Here is a 21,904-nt window from a genome sequence, read left to right on the forward strand (position 1 = left end):
GTAAAACTGGACCTTTTTGCTCACCATTTTAGAGACCAACTATATTTTGGGTTAACAGTCCTCCACACTGCTAACAAGGATCATTTTATGTCTTAATCTGTTTTTCCTTAGTTTGATTTGGAGTTTTGATTTTATTTCCCAGGACAATGAACTGGAAGATATGCTCATTTTCCAAGCAGGGAGCAGAAACCAAAACATTTGTGCTCTGCACTCTTAAGGAGAAAATACTGTATCTTTCTCAGTGAGAGTCATTACCCTCATGATTTCCAGCACAATATCCAACAGAAGTTTCCTTTTACTGTACTGTCGCTCATGCTGCAGTTGTTCTGCTTTCTATTGATTAGTGAGAGTCAAGGACATTAAGAGCTGAAGCTCAAATCACCACTGCTCAGAGACAGTCAGTACATATATTTTGCAGAGCTTCTAATTCAGGGACAGTTAAAGTAAGAAAGAGAGAATGTGAATAAACAACTGTTCAGAAACTGAAACAGAACCCAGAATTAACAGCAGCTCCCCCCCAGAGCCACAGAAAATGTGCATTAGTAGAAACCCAGTTCATAGGAAAGAGTACAGCAATTACTATCTGCATACACATTTTAAAACATGGATTTCTGTGAGTTATTTTGCACTTCACTTGCATGAAACACTGTATGCCTGAGAGATCAATCAATAAATGAAGGGATGCTTTCTCCAAGCTTCCTTGAAAAGGAAGTAAACTTTTGGAAAGTCAAAACTGTTAGGCAAGAAGGCTCTTTACCTTATGACATCCCTAGAATTTGTGTTTGAGGCACTCATTGGTATGTACATAAAATACAGAAATGTTACCACACAGCTACAATTTTGACAAGTGTCAGTTTAAAGCCACAAGAAAAAAGATCAGAGCACTTGAAAGACACAGCATAATTGTCTCACCCCTTTGAAAAAGAGAATCACTGTCAACTTTGAAACCATTCTGTCTCTACCCAAATATTGAAGACAACTCTACCATCCAGTTAGCCTGAGTAATTCCAAATATTCCATCTTTTCAATACATGACCTTTTAACAAGACCTGGCAAGCCAGTTTTTATATACAAATTAGGGAAATAACATTGCTTGCTACAGTAAAACAGGAGTTATGGAACTGTATCACGTATGTTCATCTATAATGGGATTATTTTGCTTACAGTTGCCTTACAACAATATTAACACCTTTGATCATTACAGTCCTTGTAGCTGTTACTGAGCAATTCTCCAGCTTCCTTGCTATGAAATTTTACTTTGAGTCTATGAAATCTTAAAAGATATATCTCATAATCATCCAGTGCCTCTAGTAAAACAACTGTGGGATTTCTTTACTTCATTAATTTCAACTGCCTTCCTTTACAGTCACTACTAATCAAATATTTCCACATGGCAATTAATGATCTTCCTTAAAAAAGCTCATCTGTGTATGGTCAGTGATCAAGACAATGGACTGACAGCAAGCAAGCAGGAGCCAAATTCCACCTAGACCCATTGTTATGCTACATGAAGACCAACTACATCATTTCTGTGCACCCCTTCTTCATCCTCTGCAGACTTTTAGGTCCAGGACCAGGGATGACTGCCCCATTTTGAGACAATCTTGGCTCAAGTATTTCACCCCACAAATTCTCTCCTGATAGAAAAATTAAGATGTAGGTCCAATAGGTGATCAGGCCCACACAGCATGTGTTTATGAGAGGCTGGTTCTGCTTGACAAACCTGGTCTACATCTATGACAAGACAATGCACTTAGTGAATGAGAGAAGGACTGTGGGTGCAATTTTCTCAGGGTTAAAAACTGGATGGACGGCTGGGCCCAGAAAGTGTTGGTGAATGGAGCTACATCCAGTTGGTGGCCAGTCACCAGTGGTTTTCACCAGGGAAAAAACACAAAATACTGAAAAAGTGCTGCCATCTCATAAATCCAATGTCACAGAACAGGAAAGACACAACCTTCAACTTGCCATCCATTGAACCTTAACTAGACTAGTCCTCCTCCACACAACACATGGGCTTTGAAGGAGGTGAAGGATAAGGCACAGGATGTTTCCTCATGAACCTTGTGGCCTAGTTTTACATTCCTGAAAAGTCACCTCAAAGTTTTTCACACATTTTGTAGGCAGTTTGAAGAATACGCACTCAGGTCCTGAACCTATTTCAAGGCTCCACAAATTTTTCTTTCTCCCTAGATATTAGTGTATGTTGGAATCCCTCCCCCATGCAGAAGACGGAGAATACTTGTAAGGAAAAATACTGCACGAAACAGTACCAAGGGAAGCAATTTGAATCTTCCAAATCACAGCCACTTGGAGCCATTGTGAAAACAGTTACTCCAGTCTAGCCTTGCTTTGTTTCACTCTGTTCTCAGTTTTACAAGGACACAAAATGGATCTCCATTCAAAGGACCATTCTTCACAGGATCCACCAAGGAATGGAGAAGGAAAGTGGTCTTCGAAAAAAGGAAAGTTTCTACTCTTCATATTTATGAATGCTACCTCTTACAGAACCCTTTTGATGCAACAAATCACATGCATTTAATATGCTAATTCCACCTAAATTACAGCCAAAAACAACCCACCTGTAGACCCAGGTACTTCATAGGTAAAAGTAAACAATCTTACTAAGTTATACTATGTAATTATAAATTTAGTTAACATCAAATAAATGAGACATGAATCTATAATGGATACCATGTGTAATTGCCACAGCTGCCAGAGCAGGCTATTAGCAAATCAGTGATTAAGACTGTTCTCTTATTTGAAACTCTATTCCTGCAAGTGGAGTGCATGGGTTTCTAATCCACATCTGGCACACAGTATGCCATATATGTTACAAGAATTTGAATTTCTGTCTGAATACTCTTTGCTACCACTGACACACCAGGAACAGAAATTTCCAAGGTGTTTAAACAGGAGTAAAAATATCCTTTCCCTCTCTGTGCAAGTGAAACAAAGTCCTGTCCTGTTACCCAGTCAAGTAAAACCACTCTCCAACACATTACTGTCATATACCTTTGTAGAGACAGAACTAGGAATGAATAGTTCTATTGCTCAGTTATTGCTGTAGCATTGCAGAGCTGAGCCTTCTGAATTTCCCTCTTTCTACAGAACGAACAGTCTTGTAAATGTATTAAGGTTAATAAAATGCTTGAAATGCAGTTGAAATAAGCAATATTTCTTCTGAAAGAAGTGAGATTGATGCTTTCCCTGGTGACAATTCCCCCTAAAGGCACCATTTAAGAAAAGCAGAGTCCTCAGTCTTCATAGTCACATTGCCTTTTCAATCAGTAAATATCCATACCAATGCACCTGACTCTTATTCAGTCTGGCAAACAGTACGTCTACTTCTGGGCTCCAGAAACTAAACAGGTCCCAGCCCTCAACAATTGCAGGTCAGGAGTCCATGGAACCTGGCAATGCTTTGGCCACGATGCTGCCAGCATCAGCAAGGTGATTGTCTCCACTTCTGCTACAGCCACTGCACAAACAACCAGCAACAGGGCTAACACCTGCCTTCCCTTCATAAGATGAGGTTCCCATCTCATCCCCATCTCCCCAGTCTCCTCCCAGAAAATACACTCAAGACTTATATGGAGCAAGGCTGCTGCAAACTATAGCTTGAATGACCCCTCCATACCTGACTAATCATGTGAATTCAGATGTGGAACAGACACACAAGAACATCCAAACAGTAGTTAACAAGCCAAAAGCTATTTGGTGTAAATGGGATGTAAAAGCCTACTTGCTTCTAGGCCCACGTGCTAACATAAAGACTTCAAAGACAAAGAGGCTCAGGGCACATATTTGTCAGTAAATAAAAATATGCAGGGGTGTACCTTCTTTTTTTATCCACAATTATTTAATCTATATTAAAGTAAGTTACCATTTTGGGCTAAGACAAACAGCACTCTCCTAGAAGATGTTCCAACACATTTCAAAGGAGAGTATGCATCAAAATTATTTTCAAGTACATATTGGACCATCCTATTTGAGGAATGAGGGAGAAGAGAGTTTTAAATCTGTGGACACAATTTACTCCTTTCCCTATGGGCCAGAGAACATACCCTAGTCCCCTCTGCCTTGATGGCATACTGGCAACCTCTAAGACTGCTATGCATTGCCCCAGAACCAAGTCAAATTATACAGTATATGCAAACCACACACTGTGCCTACTCTCCAGAGAGACCACTTAAGAGATAATACAGAACTAAGTTTTTTCTGATTATGTGAAGTTAATTGGAAGAGGTGAGTCAGTTATGTGAGATGCATGCTATTATTGCAACTGGTTTTATAATTCTCAAAATAGTTGTACTACTATTTGTTAGTGTAGGGCCCAGAAGTCTGGCCTTTGGCCAATGATAATTATTTAGGTGTGTTGCCATGAATTACTATGAATGGAACACAAAGCACTTTTTGACACTGTGTCTGAAAAATGCATTAAAGGTACTTGAGAGCTTTTGTGATTTTACTCTTGACTGGACTGGAAAATAAGACATTAATTTAAAAAATGTTGAAGAACTTAAAGAAAGAAACCCCACCCAAAACACACACCAGCCTAAGGACACTAGTCGAAGCACAAGATTTGTGACTTCTCCCTAGATACACAGCTGGGTTTGCTTACACCAATGGATTCATAACAGTTGCTTCACAATGTATCTGTAATGAGCAAAGCAGGACAGAAACTTACATTTTCACATTGTTATTCAGACCATTCAAATTTTTCCAATATTTAAATAGAAAAAAATCCCTTTCAAGTTCTGTTCAAAGCCCTGACATTAATTTCCCAGATTCATAAGGGAACCTAACATGCATCATTAATTATTCACAATTTTGAACCGCATTTATATTTTTTCAACCAAAAATGTGTGTATTCATGTATACACACATATACAGAACTGGATACATACATCCTGGGGAAATAACTGAAACATATGTAGAATTTTATAATGACATTGTTCTAAGAACAAATATTTCTGTAAATTTGTCAGGTATATTTAATAACAACATTCTTTACAGGTTAGTCTGAATAGCTTTATTATCTCACCTTCATTGTCGCAGTCTTGCAATGAAAGCCATATTTGATCTACCAGACCAACTCCTTTTACTTCACCATGAACTGGAATGGAATGCATTACCATTAATGCAACTAATGTCAAGGGTTTGGTTTGCAATTGCCAGTGCTACTCTTTTTCTAATTTATATTTCTTCATCAATTGCTTTCTTTTTCGTTCTACACTGCAGAAGAGAAAACATCCATTGTGATACTTTTAGATTGTTCTCTTTTCATGTTTTTCCACACATAACCATCTACAACATGAGAAAGACTGTCATTGTTGGTATTTTTTGGACTGGACTCTACCAGACATAACTTGCACGTGTGTTTTAGAGCTATAGAAATGTGCATCACTTAAAAATATTTATGAAAAAATGCACTATTATGCTTTATGATAAGCAGCAAGGAGATATTCTTCAGTCACTGGCCAATTCTTCTTGGTGTATATTCTTGGCCTGCAAAGACAAACTTGATATACTAATAGTCTGCACAGAAGTCAGAGTCAAGGCTTGGCCATACTGCATGCAGCTATTTTTTGCTTGGTGTTTATGAGTTTTCACCGGGACTTTTGCTTTTGTTGGGGATCACATAGACACAAACCCCTTACTACTCAACATCGAAACAGCTTGTTCAGCTCCTGGCCCTTCTCCTCACTCCCAGTACTGAAAGTAACCTATAACCAACCTGTGCTGCCTAAAGCTTTTGCAAGCTGCCCTCTGTTGCGCCAGAGATCCTGGTGTTCCCTTGCTGCTTTCTGTAAGGCAGGAGGTACCCACGCAGCTAAACAAGAGGTATCCACATCTCCTCCTGTTCTACTCCAAGGTACCTCAGCATGTGGCATCACATAAACATAAATAGAAGAGTTGCAATTTCAGTGCTGAGTATTCTTTGCAACATGAAAAAAAATTAACTGTACATGCAAAGGGAGCAGATCTGTAGCCAGCAGACCTGGACCTACATTATGAATTCAATGTAACATCTAAAAATAAAAAATATATAAAAGTAAATCCCAGCCAAATGGCAAGGCTCAATTTAAATAATTTCCTTAAATCATACCACTTGAAAATTTGTGTAACTGCACATTTATATATATATGTACATATAAACTCCCTCCAACATATTTCATATGAGTCACTGAAGAACTTTTTCCTTGGAAATGACATTAACATAAAAAAACCCCCAGCAATACAAATAGATTTTCTATTACTAGCATTTTATGAACACCATAAAATCAATAGAATATATAAAAAATTGATTTAGGCCATATTAAATATTATGTCAGTAGAATGAGCAAAGTGAACTGTGGACATTCTTTGATTAGGGATTTCGACCAACAGCAAATTTGGATCTATCATGTTCAACAAACATGATTAATTTCATAATATTCTACAATAAAGCTGACATCCAGCAGCTTGCTCGTGACATTATTATGATAACTCTGAACTCTGTCCAGATTTTCCTAAAAGGCAGGAGAAGGAAGAGATTATGGCCCGAATTTTATTTTTTATTTTTCAGCCAACATAAAAATGATACTGGACCAAACATTTTAGCTCCTGCAAATACATTCAGCTCATTCTACTCAAGTTAACAGATTTTAAATATCACTTTAAAGTCACAGAATTTAATTTTTAAAAAGCAGACACTGTAAAGCAGTATGATGTCTTTGTGAAAACTGAAGCATTTAAGGAAGGATAAGCAGCCTTGCTTGCTTCTTGACAAAGCATCAAACCTCTATTTTGGCAGCATATTCAGAAAGAAAATGCTTGGCTGAGAGAATACTCTACCAGGATTCTAAACAAAAAATATTAAAATATTTTTCTGTATTTGTGACTGTTTATGATATTTCTCAAAACAGGAAAGATATTTCACAGGGACAAATGTTTCCACTGCCATTAAAGGAGCATTGTTTCCCTTGCAGCAATTATAATACTGGATCTGGTACTCCCCTAAGGATTTCGAATGTAACTTCAGGAAGTGAGGTTAGTTAATGAGCACGTAACAAGCTTACTTAGCCTACACTGAACTTATTTCTAAATAAAGGAAGAAAAATGTATCAAAAATGTAGGAAAAAAGCAGACAAAAACCATATTAATATTTTTTAAAATATAAATTTCACTTGCAGCTCTGGAAAACAAACTACCAAAACACATTAAGAAGCATCATTGCCCATGCAATGGAAACAACCTTTCCCTTGCAAAGACAGAAACTTAATTTTCTCAAACTCAACCCTATTTTACAAATCTCGCAAAAATCAAATAACTGATATAAAACACTGCTTTACAGCTTTCCTGTCCATAATGCAATCACGGTATACGGGGGATAGGACAGCAAGGGGAAAGCCCCTTTCATGCCTGACACAACACCATTCACAAGCACACCACCCTTGTAGTCAGATCAGGGCAGAGCCTTCTCCAGTAAAAATGTGGCTTTCTGTCCAAGTCCAACAATGCTAAGAGTTATTGATGACAACCTCGAATAAAATAGAAATTAAATCTTCCAAAACACTCCTATCACTGGACAGGGGTTGTGAGAAGGACAGAAACCAAGGAGCAGTTGTGACCTTGAAAGAAAACTATTGATTGGATTTTGCCTTGTGCAAGGAAAGAAGGGAAACTGAAACCAATCATTCTGAATCATTAATGAGCTCCCACAGCATGGTCCTAACTCCAGTTTTTTACATATCCAAGTGCATTTTTCTTCTGGCTTTCTCAAAACTAGCCCATTTACAATCTATACATGAAAAGAAACTGTAAATTCATTCAAGATAACATGGAGTACCTCTAGACAGCAACTCAAAGCCTTGTGTATGTTTGACTGTGCAATATGTAACAACATAAATGTTACATATATTTTTAAATATACATATATAAATGTGTGTGTGTGTGTATGTGTTTATTCACGTTATGTCAATTACTGTAAATGACTAAAAGATGCTATTAATTGCCTGTGCTACTACTATGTTTTTGTTAGTACCCACTGATGCAGAATGTGATTTTTCAGTCTTTGGATAATTCCTAGGACTGAAGGGGCTTTGAGCATATTTTCTGTGAGGAATTTGGCCCTAAAAAAGAGAAGTTTATGTTGATGATTTTTTAAAGAAAAGCTCTTTATAGAACAAAACAAAATAAAATTATATGAAAAGTTATAATTTGTGTGGCAGGAGAAATTCAAATAACTGCTGGTTTGTATTGATCAGCACTAAAGTGATAGAGAAAAGTAAATGGGGAGCAAGAAGCCAACCATTAGAGAAAATATAGGAAGGTGTGTGATTATTTTCTCCGTATCTATCTTAAATTTCACTACATCCTCCTTCTTACTGAGTTTTCCCTCCTCAACATATTACTTAGTTTTGATTCTAAAGCCTCTTTTCCTACAAATTGTCTCCAACAGCTTTTCTTTAGTAGGTCCAACTACAGTGCTATTTATTCTAACAAAAAGAAAGCATCCTCCTTTGGTCTTGGCTCATCTAGCAGTCCTGAAGTAAATCATTCCCTATTAATGTACTTCTACACAGAAGTCATAACTTAGTTTATAGTTTAGGTTTTCTGATACCTTTATTAAACAAATCAACCATGTTAAAAATGGGAAACTATTAAGCCAAAATTTCTTTTTAAATGTGATCAAACCAAGAGAACTTGAAGAAAAACATCCAACAGCCAAATGATCATTGACCATAGACATTTCCTTTTAAAGAGATGCTGCTCAACAAAAACCAACAAGGTGCAAATAAGAAAAGATTTTTCTGTTTACCATCCACTACAAGAAGGAATAAATGCGATGACTTCTGTCCTCACTGTCCCACAGCAGTGCATTAGCAGAAGTATATAGGCTGTGATGGCACAAAGGAACACACAGTGCTGTCCAAGACAGTGAGTTCACATGTGAGAGAAACTGGCTACTTTCAAAATATCCATGTGATTAGTTTCCCTTTAATTGCCTATTTAATTACCAATACTTTAAGTGTCTAGAGATTAGAAATGCCATCTTTACCAAGGATAATATGGTAACATGGACAAAGACAGGAACTGATACTAGTGGAATTAGATTCAGGTAACTTCTACACTAACAGGATGTAAAAACTCACCACAGTAATACTGCAGCTTCTTTACTTAATAATTACAGAAATAATGTCATAAGATACTATGCTAACCATTATCTTATACCAAGTATATATATGATTAAAAATTCTATACTGGAATAATAATTCAGAAGGAGATCATACCTTTAGCCCTGAACTCTGAAATCCAACACTTCTGCTCACACCATGGAAATAGAGATTTTTGTATGCTAATAAAAACACATCCAAAAAAGATTAAAAGAGCATAGGTAAGAAACAAGTGAGCTAGGCAATGATAAGTAAGAGGGAAAGAGATGAGTACAACACACGAAGGACAATGCTCAAACCTACTCTATGGCAAAGCCAGAAATCAATGCATCTTCAGTGTTAGCACAAAACTCCTGTATGACCACACAGTAAGTTTAGCAAGAGCTTTACAACAGGAATTACACAGTGCTATACAGGAAGCGAAGAATCATTCACAATATTATTGTTCAGTTTTCACTTTCGCTCTACCTCTGTCTGTTCCGTAAGATTCAAGCAATGAACAATGACGTCTTTCAATGCCATGAATTGGACAATATCTAAATGCCATATCCAAGGGTCTGTAACACCTATGAATTAATTCTTTCTGAGAAAAACAGAAAAAGAATGTTCCAAATCAAAAGACCATTATTAAACATCTCATTCCCATTACATTTCAAAGTTAAAAATCTTGCCATGTTGTTTACATTGCTGTGTTCAGCCCCATGACTCTTTTTATACAAAATCAAGGAGGAATGAAAGGCAGTGGAACATTCCCCTGTAAAAAAAGCTTATAGTCTTGGCTATAACTACTACAGCTACCTAATGTCAAGTGAGGAGCTGCAATGATTTGCAAAAAATCATCTGCCTACAATTCCATGTATAAGTCATTTGCAGGCCAAGGACAAAATTTTGCCCTTTTATGCATGTTACAAATCTGCTATCTGTGGCATCTGTCAGAGTGCTGATTCTGCACTGACTGGTGGCTCCGATTTCCTTTGGTGGTGTTTGTGGTGCTGAAAAAGCAATAGGAGAAGCTAGGGCAAAGAGATTTGCTCTCACTGCTGGTTGAACCCTACAGCACCTAACACCATGACAGAATAAGCCATCCTTCTAATTTTACACTGCCGATCCACAGTTCTAATCAGCTGCTTCTGCATACACAATGATTTGCACATGGTGGGTGGGAGAGGCCTCATTTTTTTTGCATTCATTATTTTAATTGTACATACTGTACACACTGAAATCCACTGTATTCATTGAAATAGTCAGAGAAAGTCTGGCTCATGACTGCATGTTACTGTATTCTTGGACATGTTCACATCCAATCTTGTGGCTGAATGACACTGTACAGAGCTTTGCTTTCTCAACTTCTTACCTTTTTGATTCTATAGTGGCTGTGCAAAAGAAGCACATTTCTTGGCCCTGCCTGTCTGATCTTTAGTGGCCCTCGTCTGGCCTTGGTGCATCCCAAGTTGAAGGTTAAGTATTTTTTTTTCTTATTTTGTTTGGTTTTCTTAAAAAGGTGCATTGGAATTCATGACTATGCAGATTCAGTGAGGGGCACCATAAAAAACCGCTAACTGCAGGACACTGTTAATAACTAAGCAGCAGGACATCACTCACAACAGAAGCACAGATGTCTTCCTCTGGTCCCATGATATTATTTTGAAACATAGGCAGCTTCTGGTATCAAATTCCACACTAGCAAACTAGCCTCACAACTGTAAGTTCCACCGACTGCAAGAGCTTCATTTCAGGTTGGCAGCCTTTAGAGACAAGAGAAAAGCTAGCTTCCCAAGCTTTCATTCTGCTGTTACTGAGCTCAGAGCAGCTCCCGGCCCCAGTCATGGTGACTGGACAAAGTCTGGCAATGTTCGCAAAATACTTGTAAAGGATGCATTTCCAATACTGTCCTCACCCAGAAAAGACTCCTAACATTGTGCTGGAATGTATCACCCAGCCTCTCTCTCATTTCATCTGAGATAATACTCTCCACAGTTCTCAATCCTCTCCCCTCACAGGTTTTTTCTTTGCTTTCATTCCTTTCTTCATTCACTTTCTCACTGATTTTTTTGTTTCTCTCCATGATATCAGGGACCATGCTTTCAAAGCCTGGTTGGGACTTTCCCCAGATAGACAAGATATCACACTATGCCTGTTTTTGTCATGCTTCCAACAGACTGAAGTTAGTCCAACCTTCCTCGTCACAACCAAGTATGGCATCTTCAATCCCAGCAACTCCTACACAGCTTCAGGCTCCTACCTTAGTCCCTTCACACTCTTCTCTTTCTATTCAGAATACAATCAATCCTTCCAGTACAAAATCAGGAAAAGGTGTGATTTTGTACCTTCTTTGGCTTGCTTTCTCTTAGTTACACAGCAACCTTTTCCTCTTTTCTCATCACAACTTAAGAAATTCCCTACCTGCACACCTTTTCTAGTCTTCTCACTTGGACCTGAAGTCCTCCTCTTCTGTATTTCCTTGCCTCTATTTTCACTCCTCCCTCACTCTCTTCATCACTTCTCAGTTAGCTCATCTTCTATAACAACAAGCTTGCCCTTTTTTTTTTTTTTTGGTGAAAAAAAGTAACCCCATCTGTCTCTCTAACTACTAACTGTGCTTCTCATTGTGCTCTATGAATGATTTTCAGGAGGTTCACCTGCTCTTATTCTTGAACTATTAGTCTACAGACTACAGTCTCCTTTGTGTGTCCCCAACACTTACTCAGCATAGTCTTGACCCATGGCAGTTATTTCCTGTTACTTTAATATATCAGTCAGCTTCTGTGCTTAGAGGTTTGCATGATTTACAGTTCAGAGCTACTTGTTCAATCCAAACTGCCACACACTACACTTGCTTACAATACAATTACTGAATTCCTTACATTCTGTCTCAGAAAGGAGAAAACGTAATTTTCTTTGCAAAGTAGCAGTCAAGATGATGCAATGTGGAATCTTCAACCACCTCTGCTGCTGCGTAAGACAGATGAAAGTCTACACAAAGATTTACAAAACCTTATATTGCAGAAAAGAAAAACTGAATGTTTGCTCTGCTTGCAATAATTATGCAAAATCATAGTTCATTTTCCATATTTTCCATCCCAGATCTTTTAGACCTTTTCTGCATTATTAGCAACACTTTTTAGTGAAATTAAACAACAGAAATGTGCCAAAACAGCAATCACATTTCAAAAAATGTGAATCATAAGCAGTGAAGCTGTGCAGTATTTTAAAAACTGATATATTTGGTTTTTAAGTGACTAAGCTATGACTATACTGGATGCATTAAAACCATAAAGTTCTGCTAAATGAAGCAGTGAGCTATACTGAGTTACATTTAGGAAGATATTTATCTACCTATAGCTGGCTGGCCATACACCAAAATAAGAATGTACAAGCATGCATGACCACAAACATGAATGTACATGAACCCTTCAGTCTGTGTAAAAAGGATTCATCAGTTCAGTCTACAGCCTGTGTTGTGTCTGCTACTAGGCACACGCAGTTTTCTTACTGGCACCAACAAAAGACATTTTGCTGCACCTTTTGTGCTTAACACACACACCAGCCAACGGAATCAGCAGCATCTGAAGTGTAGCTAAGGGCACCCTCTGATATTTCAGTTTCTTAAACGCCCTCTTCCATAACATTTTGTAGCTAAGACAGCAAAGAATTGGTTCATATCTTGTCCAGAGCAGGTTCAGAAGAGACCTTATTACCTGGGGTTCTTTTTTGTTACCTTTAAGTCCTGCCATGTTGTTTGGAAGCAGTAATACCGCAAAACACTCGTATTTCATTCCCTATTTAAGAAGCTACTTAAGAATCTATCTGAAGTCCTACTCATCCAGAATCCAGCGTTACAGTGCCAAGGTTAAGTGAGGAGCTAAAGGCCAAGATTAAGTTCCACCTGTTCTCTGGGAGGATTTAGTTTCTGATGTTACTTTCCCAGATGCACATGGGAGCTGACACAGCCAACCACAGGACCTCTGCCTGCAGCTCTTCTCTTCCCAAAGAAATACTAACCCCCTTCACTCTAAATGAGTTTGATTCCCATCTACACTCATTTACTGGCAGAGTAGTAAAAGGCGCCATAATGTAAAGAAGTATTCTGAAAAAAAATTCTATTAATTTACCTTTTTTTGTGATTTATGAAGGATGCTACTGCCACATCAACATCTTTAGATACCAGTGATGCATTCTACGCAGCCTAGTTCCTTCTCCCCTTTCAAAAATCCCCCCACTTTACAAGCCTGCTACTTCAGTTTTAAACATCAAGATACCTCTTTAACTAGGTAACAGACACTGAATTCCAAAGCTGCCACTGTAGCTGAGGTGTTTTTTTTTTAAATTTTCCCTCTCATATTGAAGCAAGCAAATTCATGACCAAGTTGTTGAACTGTAAGAAAACATCTCAATTAAAGTACTTCCATAATATTGCTCACAATCCTGATTGCATTTTCAGGATTGGAACAGAGGAGAAAGGTTATCAGTAGCCACCTGCAATGGAATGAGTTGGAAAAAGACAGGGTACCTAACTAGCTAACTCTGAAGTACCTAATCAGAAGTTAAGTAAACTTGGAACTTAGGACAGCTGAAAGAGACTCTAGAAAACCCTCAGTAGCTCTACACCTTGTAGTTAAAGAGCAAGTAATAAATGACAGGAATTAATTTGGTGTGCATGGAGTAGGGGAGCTCAGTGGCAGAGATCACTGTTCCAAGGTCAGCTGGTGTATGTAACAGTGCACATGAACATCCTTTTACTACTAGTGGTGGTCAGTGAGAACAGTGCCTAGCTTTATACTTCATGCAGTCAAGCCCCTTCTTGTAGAAGCATAGGTTGTACTTAGTAAAAATATTGTCCTGACTGCTGGGAGCAAATTAAGGTTTGTGAAAATTACCATGACCACAAAACCTAATCACTTAAATGCTAGGTGACTGTGATTAATAGTGAATGTCTGTTGTTGCATGAACATTTTGCAAAGAACATGGATGGGTCACAGCCAATTGCATAAAGACTGCAAACACACGGAATCACTCTTCTTTCAGCACCAGGAGGTACAACCGTCAGCTCAGAGCTGCCACAGGCAACACCAGCAGGATGGCAGAAAAAGACACTCATTCTTCTCCCAGGAATATCAACTTCTCACTACTCGAATTTGACACACTTGGGGCTGAGCTGTGCAACTGGACAGACATTACCAGTCCCTGCAGGAACCTGCAGACTTTGACGTGAGAAACTATCTGAACACACCAAAAGGAAAAGCAAATTATCCAAGTTTCTTCATGGCCTCTAGACAGTAAGGATCAACAGTCTGAAAGCATAAACATGTCTCAGCTTCTCTGCTGTTTGCTATCACGCTCCTCTTTTACTTTCCACAGGAGCTGTAGAATATGCCATGTCCGAGACTCAGGTATGGCCTGTTTTTCCAAGGAGTGAAAAGCAGAATGTTTCCTCTGGTTCCTCTGCCTTCATGATAGATTATCTAGTGAACTACACCGTAAGCCAACCATAAGACATTCCAAACTATTACTTTTCTAAAATAAAGTCATGTGCACTTACATTTTTCTTTACCAAAACAACAGGGTGCTTAATAAGCAGAAAGTTTCCCTCCCTTGTCAGCCTTCCTCTGTGCAGCACAGAATGCAAGAACAGCCATGTTGGTCCAACCAAAGGAAACACCTATTGCCCTGCCTCCAACACGAGCCAAAAGCGTCTGCCTGAGGGACTGTGTTAGCACAGAGCAAGCTCATACCAGAACACCTCTGCCACACCACATCACAAAGATCACATGTGCCAGAGGTGCATCTTTGTGCTTAATAGCCGTATCACTGAAACTCACAGCCGCTGGGCAGGAACAGGCCCTGTGCCATCCACCTGACTCACAACCTGCACTCTTAAGGCACCTGAGCTTTACTATGCCACTGGCAGGTTGCATGACTTCTTGTGATGGCAGCAGAATAGTCTGCATGAATGTTTGCCTGGACCACGCTGGGAGAGGCCACTGCAGAAGCAGCTGTAATGCACAAGCTCTAGGCACCATGAGAAGCAGCTACAACACCTGCCTAGCTGGCAAGCCAGCACTCAAAAGCACAGAAAGAGGAATTTAGCAGGGGAGGCTCTCTACTGCTCTCCAAAGTGACTGACAGCTGTGAGAGCTTACAGACCTCCAAGATGGCCATGGGCAGAAACATTTAGCTTGTGGTAGGCACAAAGACAGGATTTGACCTTTTAATTCGAAGGCTTTACTCTGACGTTCAAGCTACTAGAGTCTTGAGAGACATTCAACAAATGTACAACTGCATCAGAGCCAGCTGAAGACTGAGAACATGAACAGCTCATGGTACATATCTCCATGTGCCACAGGAGAAAGACAGGTAACAGTGAAGCTTCAGAGGTAGTGTGAGAGAATACTGCAATGGCCCTCTCCAAAAAAAACCAAGGGATGTCAACAGATTCTGGTTCTGGTCGTGCAGAATACAGAAAGTCATGTTACTACAAGGTACATTTCTGTTGCTTCCTGTTGCTACAACTCACAGAAATGTAACTTTCTGAGAGGGCACGAACCTCTCTTAGAAGACATTTGGTAACAAATACTGCAGCTGCGGCCACCAGCTCCTATGCCTGAGAGGGCCCACATGAAACAAAAGGGTTCTGGTAACTCAATTCACTGCTTTTTTAAGAATGCTTTTCTCCCAGTTTGAATTACTCACATCTACTGACCAGAACCAAAATTTCTCCTACTTTAAAGGCCATACATGGCATGTCTCCATGTTGGGGCTGGCCCTGCCAAACATGGAGGCAAATCTGTGAACACCCTCCTCACAAGGGTTACAAATGGACTCCCTCCAGCTGCAGATGCTTCCACATACACTCTGCAGAAGAGTTGTGGCAGTGTGGAAATTGTGCCACAACTGTAGGCTATCCTCCTCTTACTTACAAGAATGATGCCTCTGAAATCCAAAATAGCTATGAGGGAAAAGCCCTGAGTTCTCAGACATGCCAGCTTTGTATTATCATACCATCAACTGAGAGCAGGCAAGAGCCAAAGGGGCTGATAAAGGTAGAAGGACCACAGTCATGACTGGCTGGACAAAGTGCCATGAAGAAGTGAAACTTCATGACAAATAGAATCATAGAATAGTTTGTGCCAGAAGGGACCTTAAATGTCATGTGGTTTCAACCGGTTTGCCATGGGTAACCTTCCACTGTCCCAGGCTGCTCAAAGTCCCCGTCCAGCCCGGACTTGAACACTTCCAGGGACAAGGGATCCACAACTTCTCTGGGCAACCTGTTCTGGTGCCTCAGCACCCCCAAAGTAAAAAATTTCTTCCTAATATCCAACCTAAACGTACCCTCTCTTTCAGTTAGGTGACATGTTTTGTCATCTATCAGGAAAAGGTGAAGGACTTTTTATAAATACTTCTTGTATGTTTATATTACTCCACTTTGTGCTCCAGGGTATTCAGCCATGCCAGACAGCTGAAGGAACAGTGCATTAGCCTTTGACACCATGAATAAAACTGACATAGGCTAAATAACAGTTACTAGATAGTTTGCCCATTTTACTTGAATATAAAGGATCCTGTTACATTGCTCCCTCCCTGACCTATTTTCTAAGAAACTTCAGAAAATCAAACAGAGCAAATCAGAAAGATTCTCAATCCTGGTCTAAATTACTTTTTTTTTTTTTTTTTTTTGGAATTTCAAAGACATATCTCATTTTCCTAAATCTGGTTTTTCATTTCCACACTAAAAGTGCCATCAAGTCTGCCCGGTTTCTGCTATTGGCAAAGCAAACAGCACTAAATGGGACAAAACATGGCAGAGTACAAAACAGAAATAATGACAGACTCTTCTTTAAAGAGGTAATTCTGATTTTTGTGCAGAATACAGAAGAGGTGTCAGAACAAAATGGACTCTGAGGGCAGCACAAGTTCTTTCACAATGAAGACTATTCCTATGTCACTCATGATTCATATATGGAGAGGAAAAAGTCATTATATATAATATACTATTCTGATCCTTACACTGGATTATCACTGAGGACTGAATATAAACCTAATGTTTTAAGTTCATAAATATGAAAGGCAGGAACATTGGCCACTGTGAGGCAGAGTGGCATACTCATAGTGCACCAGTGTGGAAGCATTGGGGAGGTACAGTATTTCCAGGAAAACAGCAATTGAGAAGAGCTGTGAGTCACTTGGAAAAGGTGTGTTCAGCTACCCACAAAGAGAGCACTTTGGGGAATTCACTGGCAGAAGTGAATTAATAGCTAATATACAATGCTGATCCCAGGTTATAGATATTCTGGGAAAAGATAAACGTGCATCGGGGGGGGTGTGTGAAAAAGACATATAAAAAGGGACCAATTCATTCAAATTATAAAATCTTACTTAAACTTTTGCCCAGAACTGAAGTAAAACCTAAAGTGTTTCTTTTACTAGGTAATCAAAGAAACTCGACTACCTTTTGTCTTGATTTTTCTTAATTCTTCTAAATTTTTGTACTTCTTAATTTCTTCCTAAAATGCAACAGCATTGCTGCAGTAATGGCTTTACAGCAGCTCTTATTCATTCTGAAAGAAGAAACACCATGAACATCACCAGCTCACCCTGCTTTGTGCTGGGTGTGGGACACTTTCAGACTGCCTGTCAACCTCAGCTGTTCTGTGGAAAGCCAGTACAAGCTGGCCCAGCCTCCAGGAGAAGCTTCTGCTGCCAGTCACTTCCACATTAGCCTTTTTCCTAACTGGAGACCATACAGCAGACCTCATTTCTACCAAGAATACCTTCTATTTATCTGCTATTCATGTTCCAACCTACTGTGCTTAAGAACTGCTTGGTTTTCAGCATCAAGTTTTCTAGCACTGCACCTTGACACTTCCTAAAGGGAGATCAAAACCAAGCACATATGTACTTTGTAGTAAATGACGCTTAAACCACTGGGGAACTGGGGCCACTCAAAAATAGGCAGACAGATAGATAGATAGATAGATAGACAGGCAGACAGATAGATAGATAATATAGGCCAGCTTTGCTATTCTTTAGTAATTTTCTTTCTTTCTGATTCACTGATTTCCATTTCACCTGATTACTTCTTCACTCAGATCACAGGTAAACTTAGCATTATCACAATCTACTTTCTCTCCTCCTTCCATTCCTCTCATCCTCTTATTTCCTCCTATATCCTATCTCGTTTCTTTCTAAAATTCTCCAGGGACTAAACCACAAATTGCCCTCACAAAGTGACACATTCCCAAAACAGCATGACCTCCATACGGGCAAAAAATTCATATAAAATCAGGTGAGCATTCACCCTTTGCACATAAAAAACTGAAAGGAGAAACTCTGGGCTCTGTAAAATAAAGACCTGTGAAGCAAATGTGGATGTAGACTGAACATGGGGTTGGGACTCTGCAGTTTACACTTCTAGGACTGTCTCTTATTCTGTCACTACCTCGATCTAGGAGCTCTGCTATTTCTGTGTGCTTCAGCCCATAGCAAGGTAGAGCCTTAGCAACCATGATTTTCAGCTCTCCTCATTTCTACTGCATCCATTTATAGCCTTCTCTTCAATCTCTTTGCATTTCATCTCTAAGCTGTCTTCTACTCAGCATCTTCCCAGCTCTCCATTTCACTTCATGCATACCACATACATGCATACTCCCTCATCCCATCACTCACTATATACTCTTTTAGGGGAAGGGGCAATGAGATACAACAGGTACTTGTTTACATTTGCTTTCCTCCTTTTCTACTAGCAATGGACATGAGGTGTCAGGTAATTTTCCTTTGTTAATAATATCAGTGTTAATACCACCACAGTAGTCTGAATCATGTAAAGCTCTAAGCAAGTTAGTAACTCCTTTACTCCTTCAATCATTACAACTGAGTTTACATTTTGCAATCAAAGCAGATCAGACTCAAATGCACCACTGTATCATTAAAAATTCTCCAGTTCAGATTTGAACTGTCTTCACAAATCCTGTGTTATATATGAGGCATCATCCACTTGCTTGTTCCTATTACAGAAACAGATACATTCCTCTGTGGTATCTTGCACTTTAGGATTGGACTCAGGAAAACTAACAGCAGATCAAAACAGACATCTGAGACCTAGAGATCAAATTTTATAGAAATAAAAACAATGGAACTCTAAAAATGTCTATCAGCATGCTCTGATAGGGTGACACAGACCCAAACCAAAGCTTTAAGAAACAGTGCTCTTCTATTTACTGAAACACAAGAGAATGGTGGCTTAAATATCTTAAGATCTTTGTAAAATCCTTTACATGAAATTACCTCCATGGATCAGTTAATACAAACTCTCATTCTCTGATGTACTTATAGCAATTTTCTTCTTCAAAGTAAGGTACTTAGAAGCATAAACAACTCTTTCAAATGTTCATGTGGTAAAGCAGTATAACTGCCCCCATTAACAACTAATGCACCTAAGACAGATGTTTTATATGATTGGCCCATGACTACAGCAACTGGAATGTCAGTGTCAAACAATGAAAAAAGCTTCTTGTGTGTGGTTCAGATGAGCAATATCATCATTGCCTTTACATCAATCCCTTTACATTGTCGACTCACTAAAAATACTGCAGATTCGAGCACATTCGTTTTTCTCTACATCTGATCTTACAACACTGACTCACATGAATTGATTCCTCTTTTATATTCTGCTCATTGACTAAATAATGGAATGTTCTAAAGACATTCAAGGATCGACACCCACAGAATTGGCATTTGGGTAGGTACAACACAGCACAAAATCACTTCTATAGGTAAAAGTGGATACTCAAAAAGCTCAGTATTTCAGTGACTTGCTGAAAGTCAAGCAGTAAATGTGTTCCCAAGCTACAAACTCGATCTTTTTAATGATTTTTCCAAAAATGCTACAAACTTAGTGCAGACCAATTTGAACATTAGATCATACTTGTCAAAAGGCAGATCTTTGCTGAAGATGCAGAGCTTCTATTTTGTAATTGCTTTAGAATTAAAAGTAAACAAAGTATTTCTATTTTAACTTCATTTCACTTTTCTCCTACTCTATAAGCAATAACCCAATTGCTTAAGCAAGACATGTGATGCATGAGTTAATAATAAACATAACAGCTCTCCCTTTTCCCACATCAGTACTTCAAACCTCTCAGAGTCATCGAAACACTCCAAAATCCTAATTCTTCAATCACCAGTGAGAATGAAGTAGAGGGGTTTTTTAAGTCTCTTGCAATCAGCCCCTCTCCAACAACAAGGTGAATTCAAGGAAAATGTATTAAAGCAGAAAAACCAATGACCATTTGCTATATGCTTACAGACAAGTAAGACACAAAAGGTCTTTCATGACAGTCCTAAAGTTACAGCCAAAGGAACATGGAAAAGTCTCAGGCAGAATGGTAAGGCTCTCTACTTTCACCTGGACTGTATCTGAAGTCACGTAAATATGATTGTTTGGGTAAATAAGGGTTAAAGGTGGTCATTATGTTATGTCATTGTGTCAGAATGACAATTCTGCTTTGTAAGGAGACTCTTATTATTCTTTTGTACAGCGTTTCTTACCCAAACTGAAATACGGTAAGACGACTGAGAAATATGCTGCAACTGAAATGAGTTTCAAGCTGCCTTTCCCTGTACTGTCTTTTGGACCAAAGCTCAAAAAGTTACAAGAGGTTAGAAGCAAATACAGTACAGTGAACTGTGACACACTGAGAAGAAAAAGTATTCTTGAACTATCAGTGTGCTTCTGTTGGAATAACCAATGCTTTTATTTAAAAAGTTTTGAAGGACATTCATGGTCCAACACATATGTTACAGAAATCACTTGAGAGAAAAAGCTATCAGGAAGCAGGAGAAAATACCCTGTTTTGATTTTGGTAGGAAAATCTGTGGGTATGTTCCTAACCTTTAATCAACTTGATGAAAGAGAACAGCACCCTCATTTACAGTCCAGGTTTTAAACTTACACTCAAAAAAATTGACAAGCAGCTAGGAAGGACTTTAGGGAAAGTTAGTATTTTCAGGCGTTCGTCCTAAAGGAGACACTATTTTCTTTCTTAAATCAAAAATACAATCTCATTACCTGATCACAGAAAGATAAATTTCTGTACCCTGACCTGCACAGACTTGCAAAGCTTTGAATGGGGGGAAGAACTCATAGTCAAGACATACATTTAGACTCAGTAAGTAGTTCAGAGAGTGCTTGAGGAAGGAGAAGCGCCTTTCAAAGCATGACACCCAAGCCCACAGACATGAGAAGATAGCTGGCATTGCCTAAATACAATGGGAATTTCTGACCGTTTGCTCCCTTATTTTTGCACTACTGCACACAGCTCAAAGCACTGACAGAAACTTCATACAAACACAGAAAAAAATCCCCCTCACCCCATATGGATCAAGTACACACGTTTCCCTCTACTTCCATCAGATTCTATTTGTTAACTTAAAAGACAGAAGACACTGCTTTGGTTAAGAGTGGCTTCTCTTTTCTTTCTGATTTTGGTAAAGCCTACACAAACTCCATTTATCTCTATCAGTAAAGCTGCTGTGATAATAGTCTTGTCCATGATTATCTGCCAGATTCCCTAGGAAGCAAGGAGTAGTAAGGATATCTTGTCGTTGAATAGGAAGAGTTGATATAAACAAAAATTATTTCATCCTTTTAACTGAACAATGCTATTTTGAAGTTCTTCCACTAATTTATCTTCCATCAGTTTTCTTCATACTTCCCTTCATCCTTAGCAGCATGATTAAAATCT

General features: G+C 38.9%; 1 protein-coding gene across 6 annotated transcripts in view; it reads right to left on the minus strand.

Annotated features, from left to right (window-relative positions):
- The window catches only part of NTRK2 (neurotrophic receptor tyrosine kinase 2), a 201,032-nt gene that overhangs the window by 117,374 nt on the left and 61,754 nt on the right, over window positions 1-21,904 (minus strand). For 2 of the 6 annotated variants that reach the window (XM_039566957.1, XM_039566953.1), the window contains exon 12: window positions 5,048-5,119. The exons of the other annotated variants lie outside the window; for them this stretch is intronic. In XM_039566957.1, the coding sequence (XP_039422891.1) occupies window positions 5,048-5,119 (72 nt within the window). The remainder of the gene's footprint in view (window positions 1-5,047; window positions 5,120-21,904) is intronic. 6 annotated transcript variants of the gene reach the window in all.

Source organism: Corvus cornix, chromosome Z, assembly GCF_000738735.6.
Source record: "Corvus cornix cornix isolate S_Up_H32 chromosome Z, ASM73873v5, whole genome shotgun sequence".
NCBI lineage: Eukaryota > Metazoa > Chordata > Aves > Passeriformes > Corvidae > Corvus > Corvus cornix.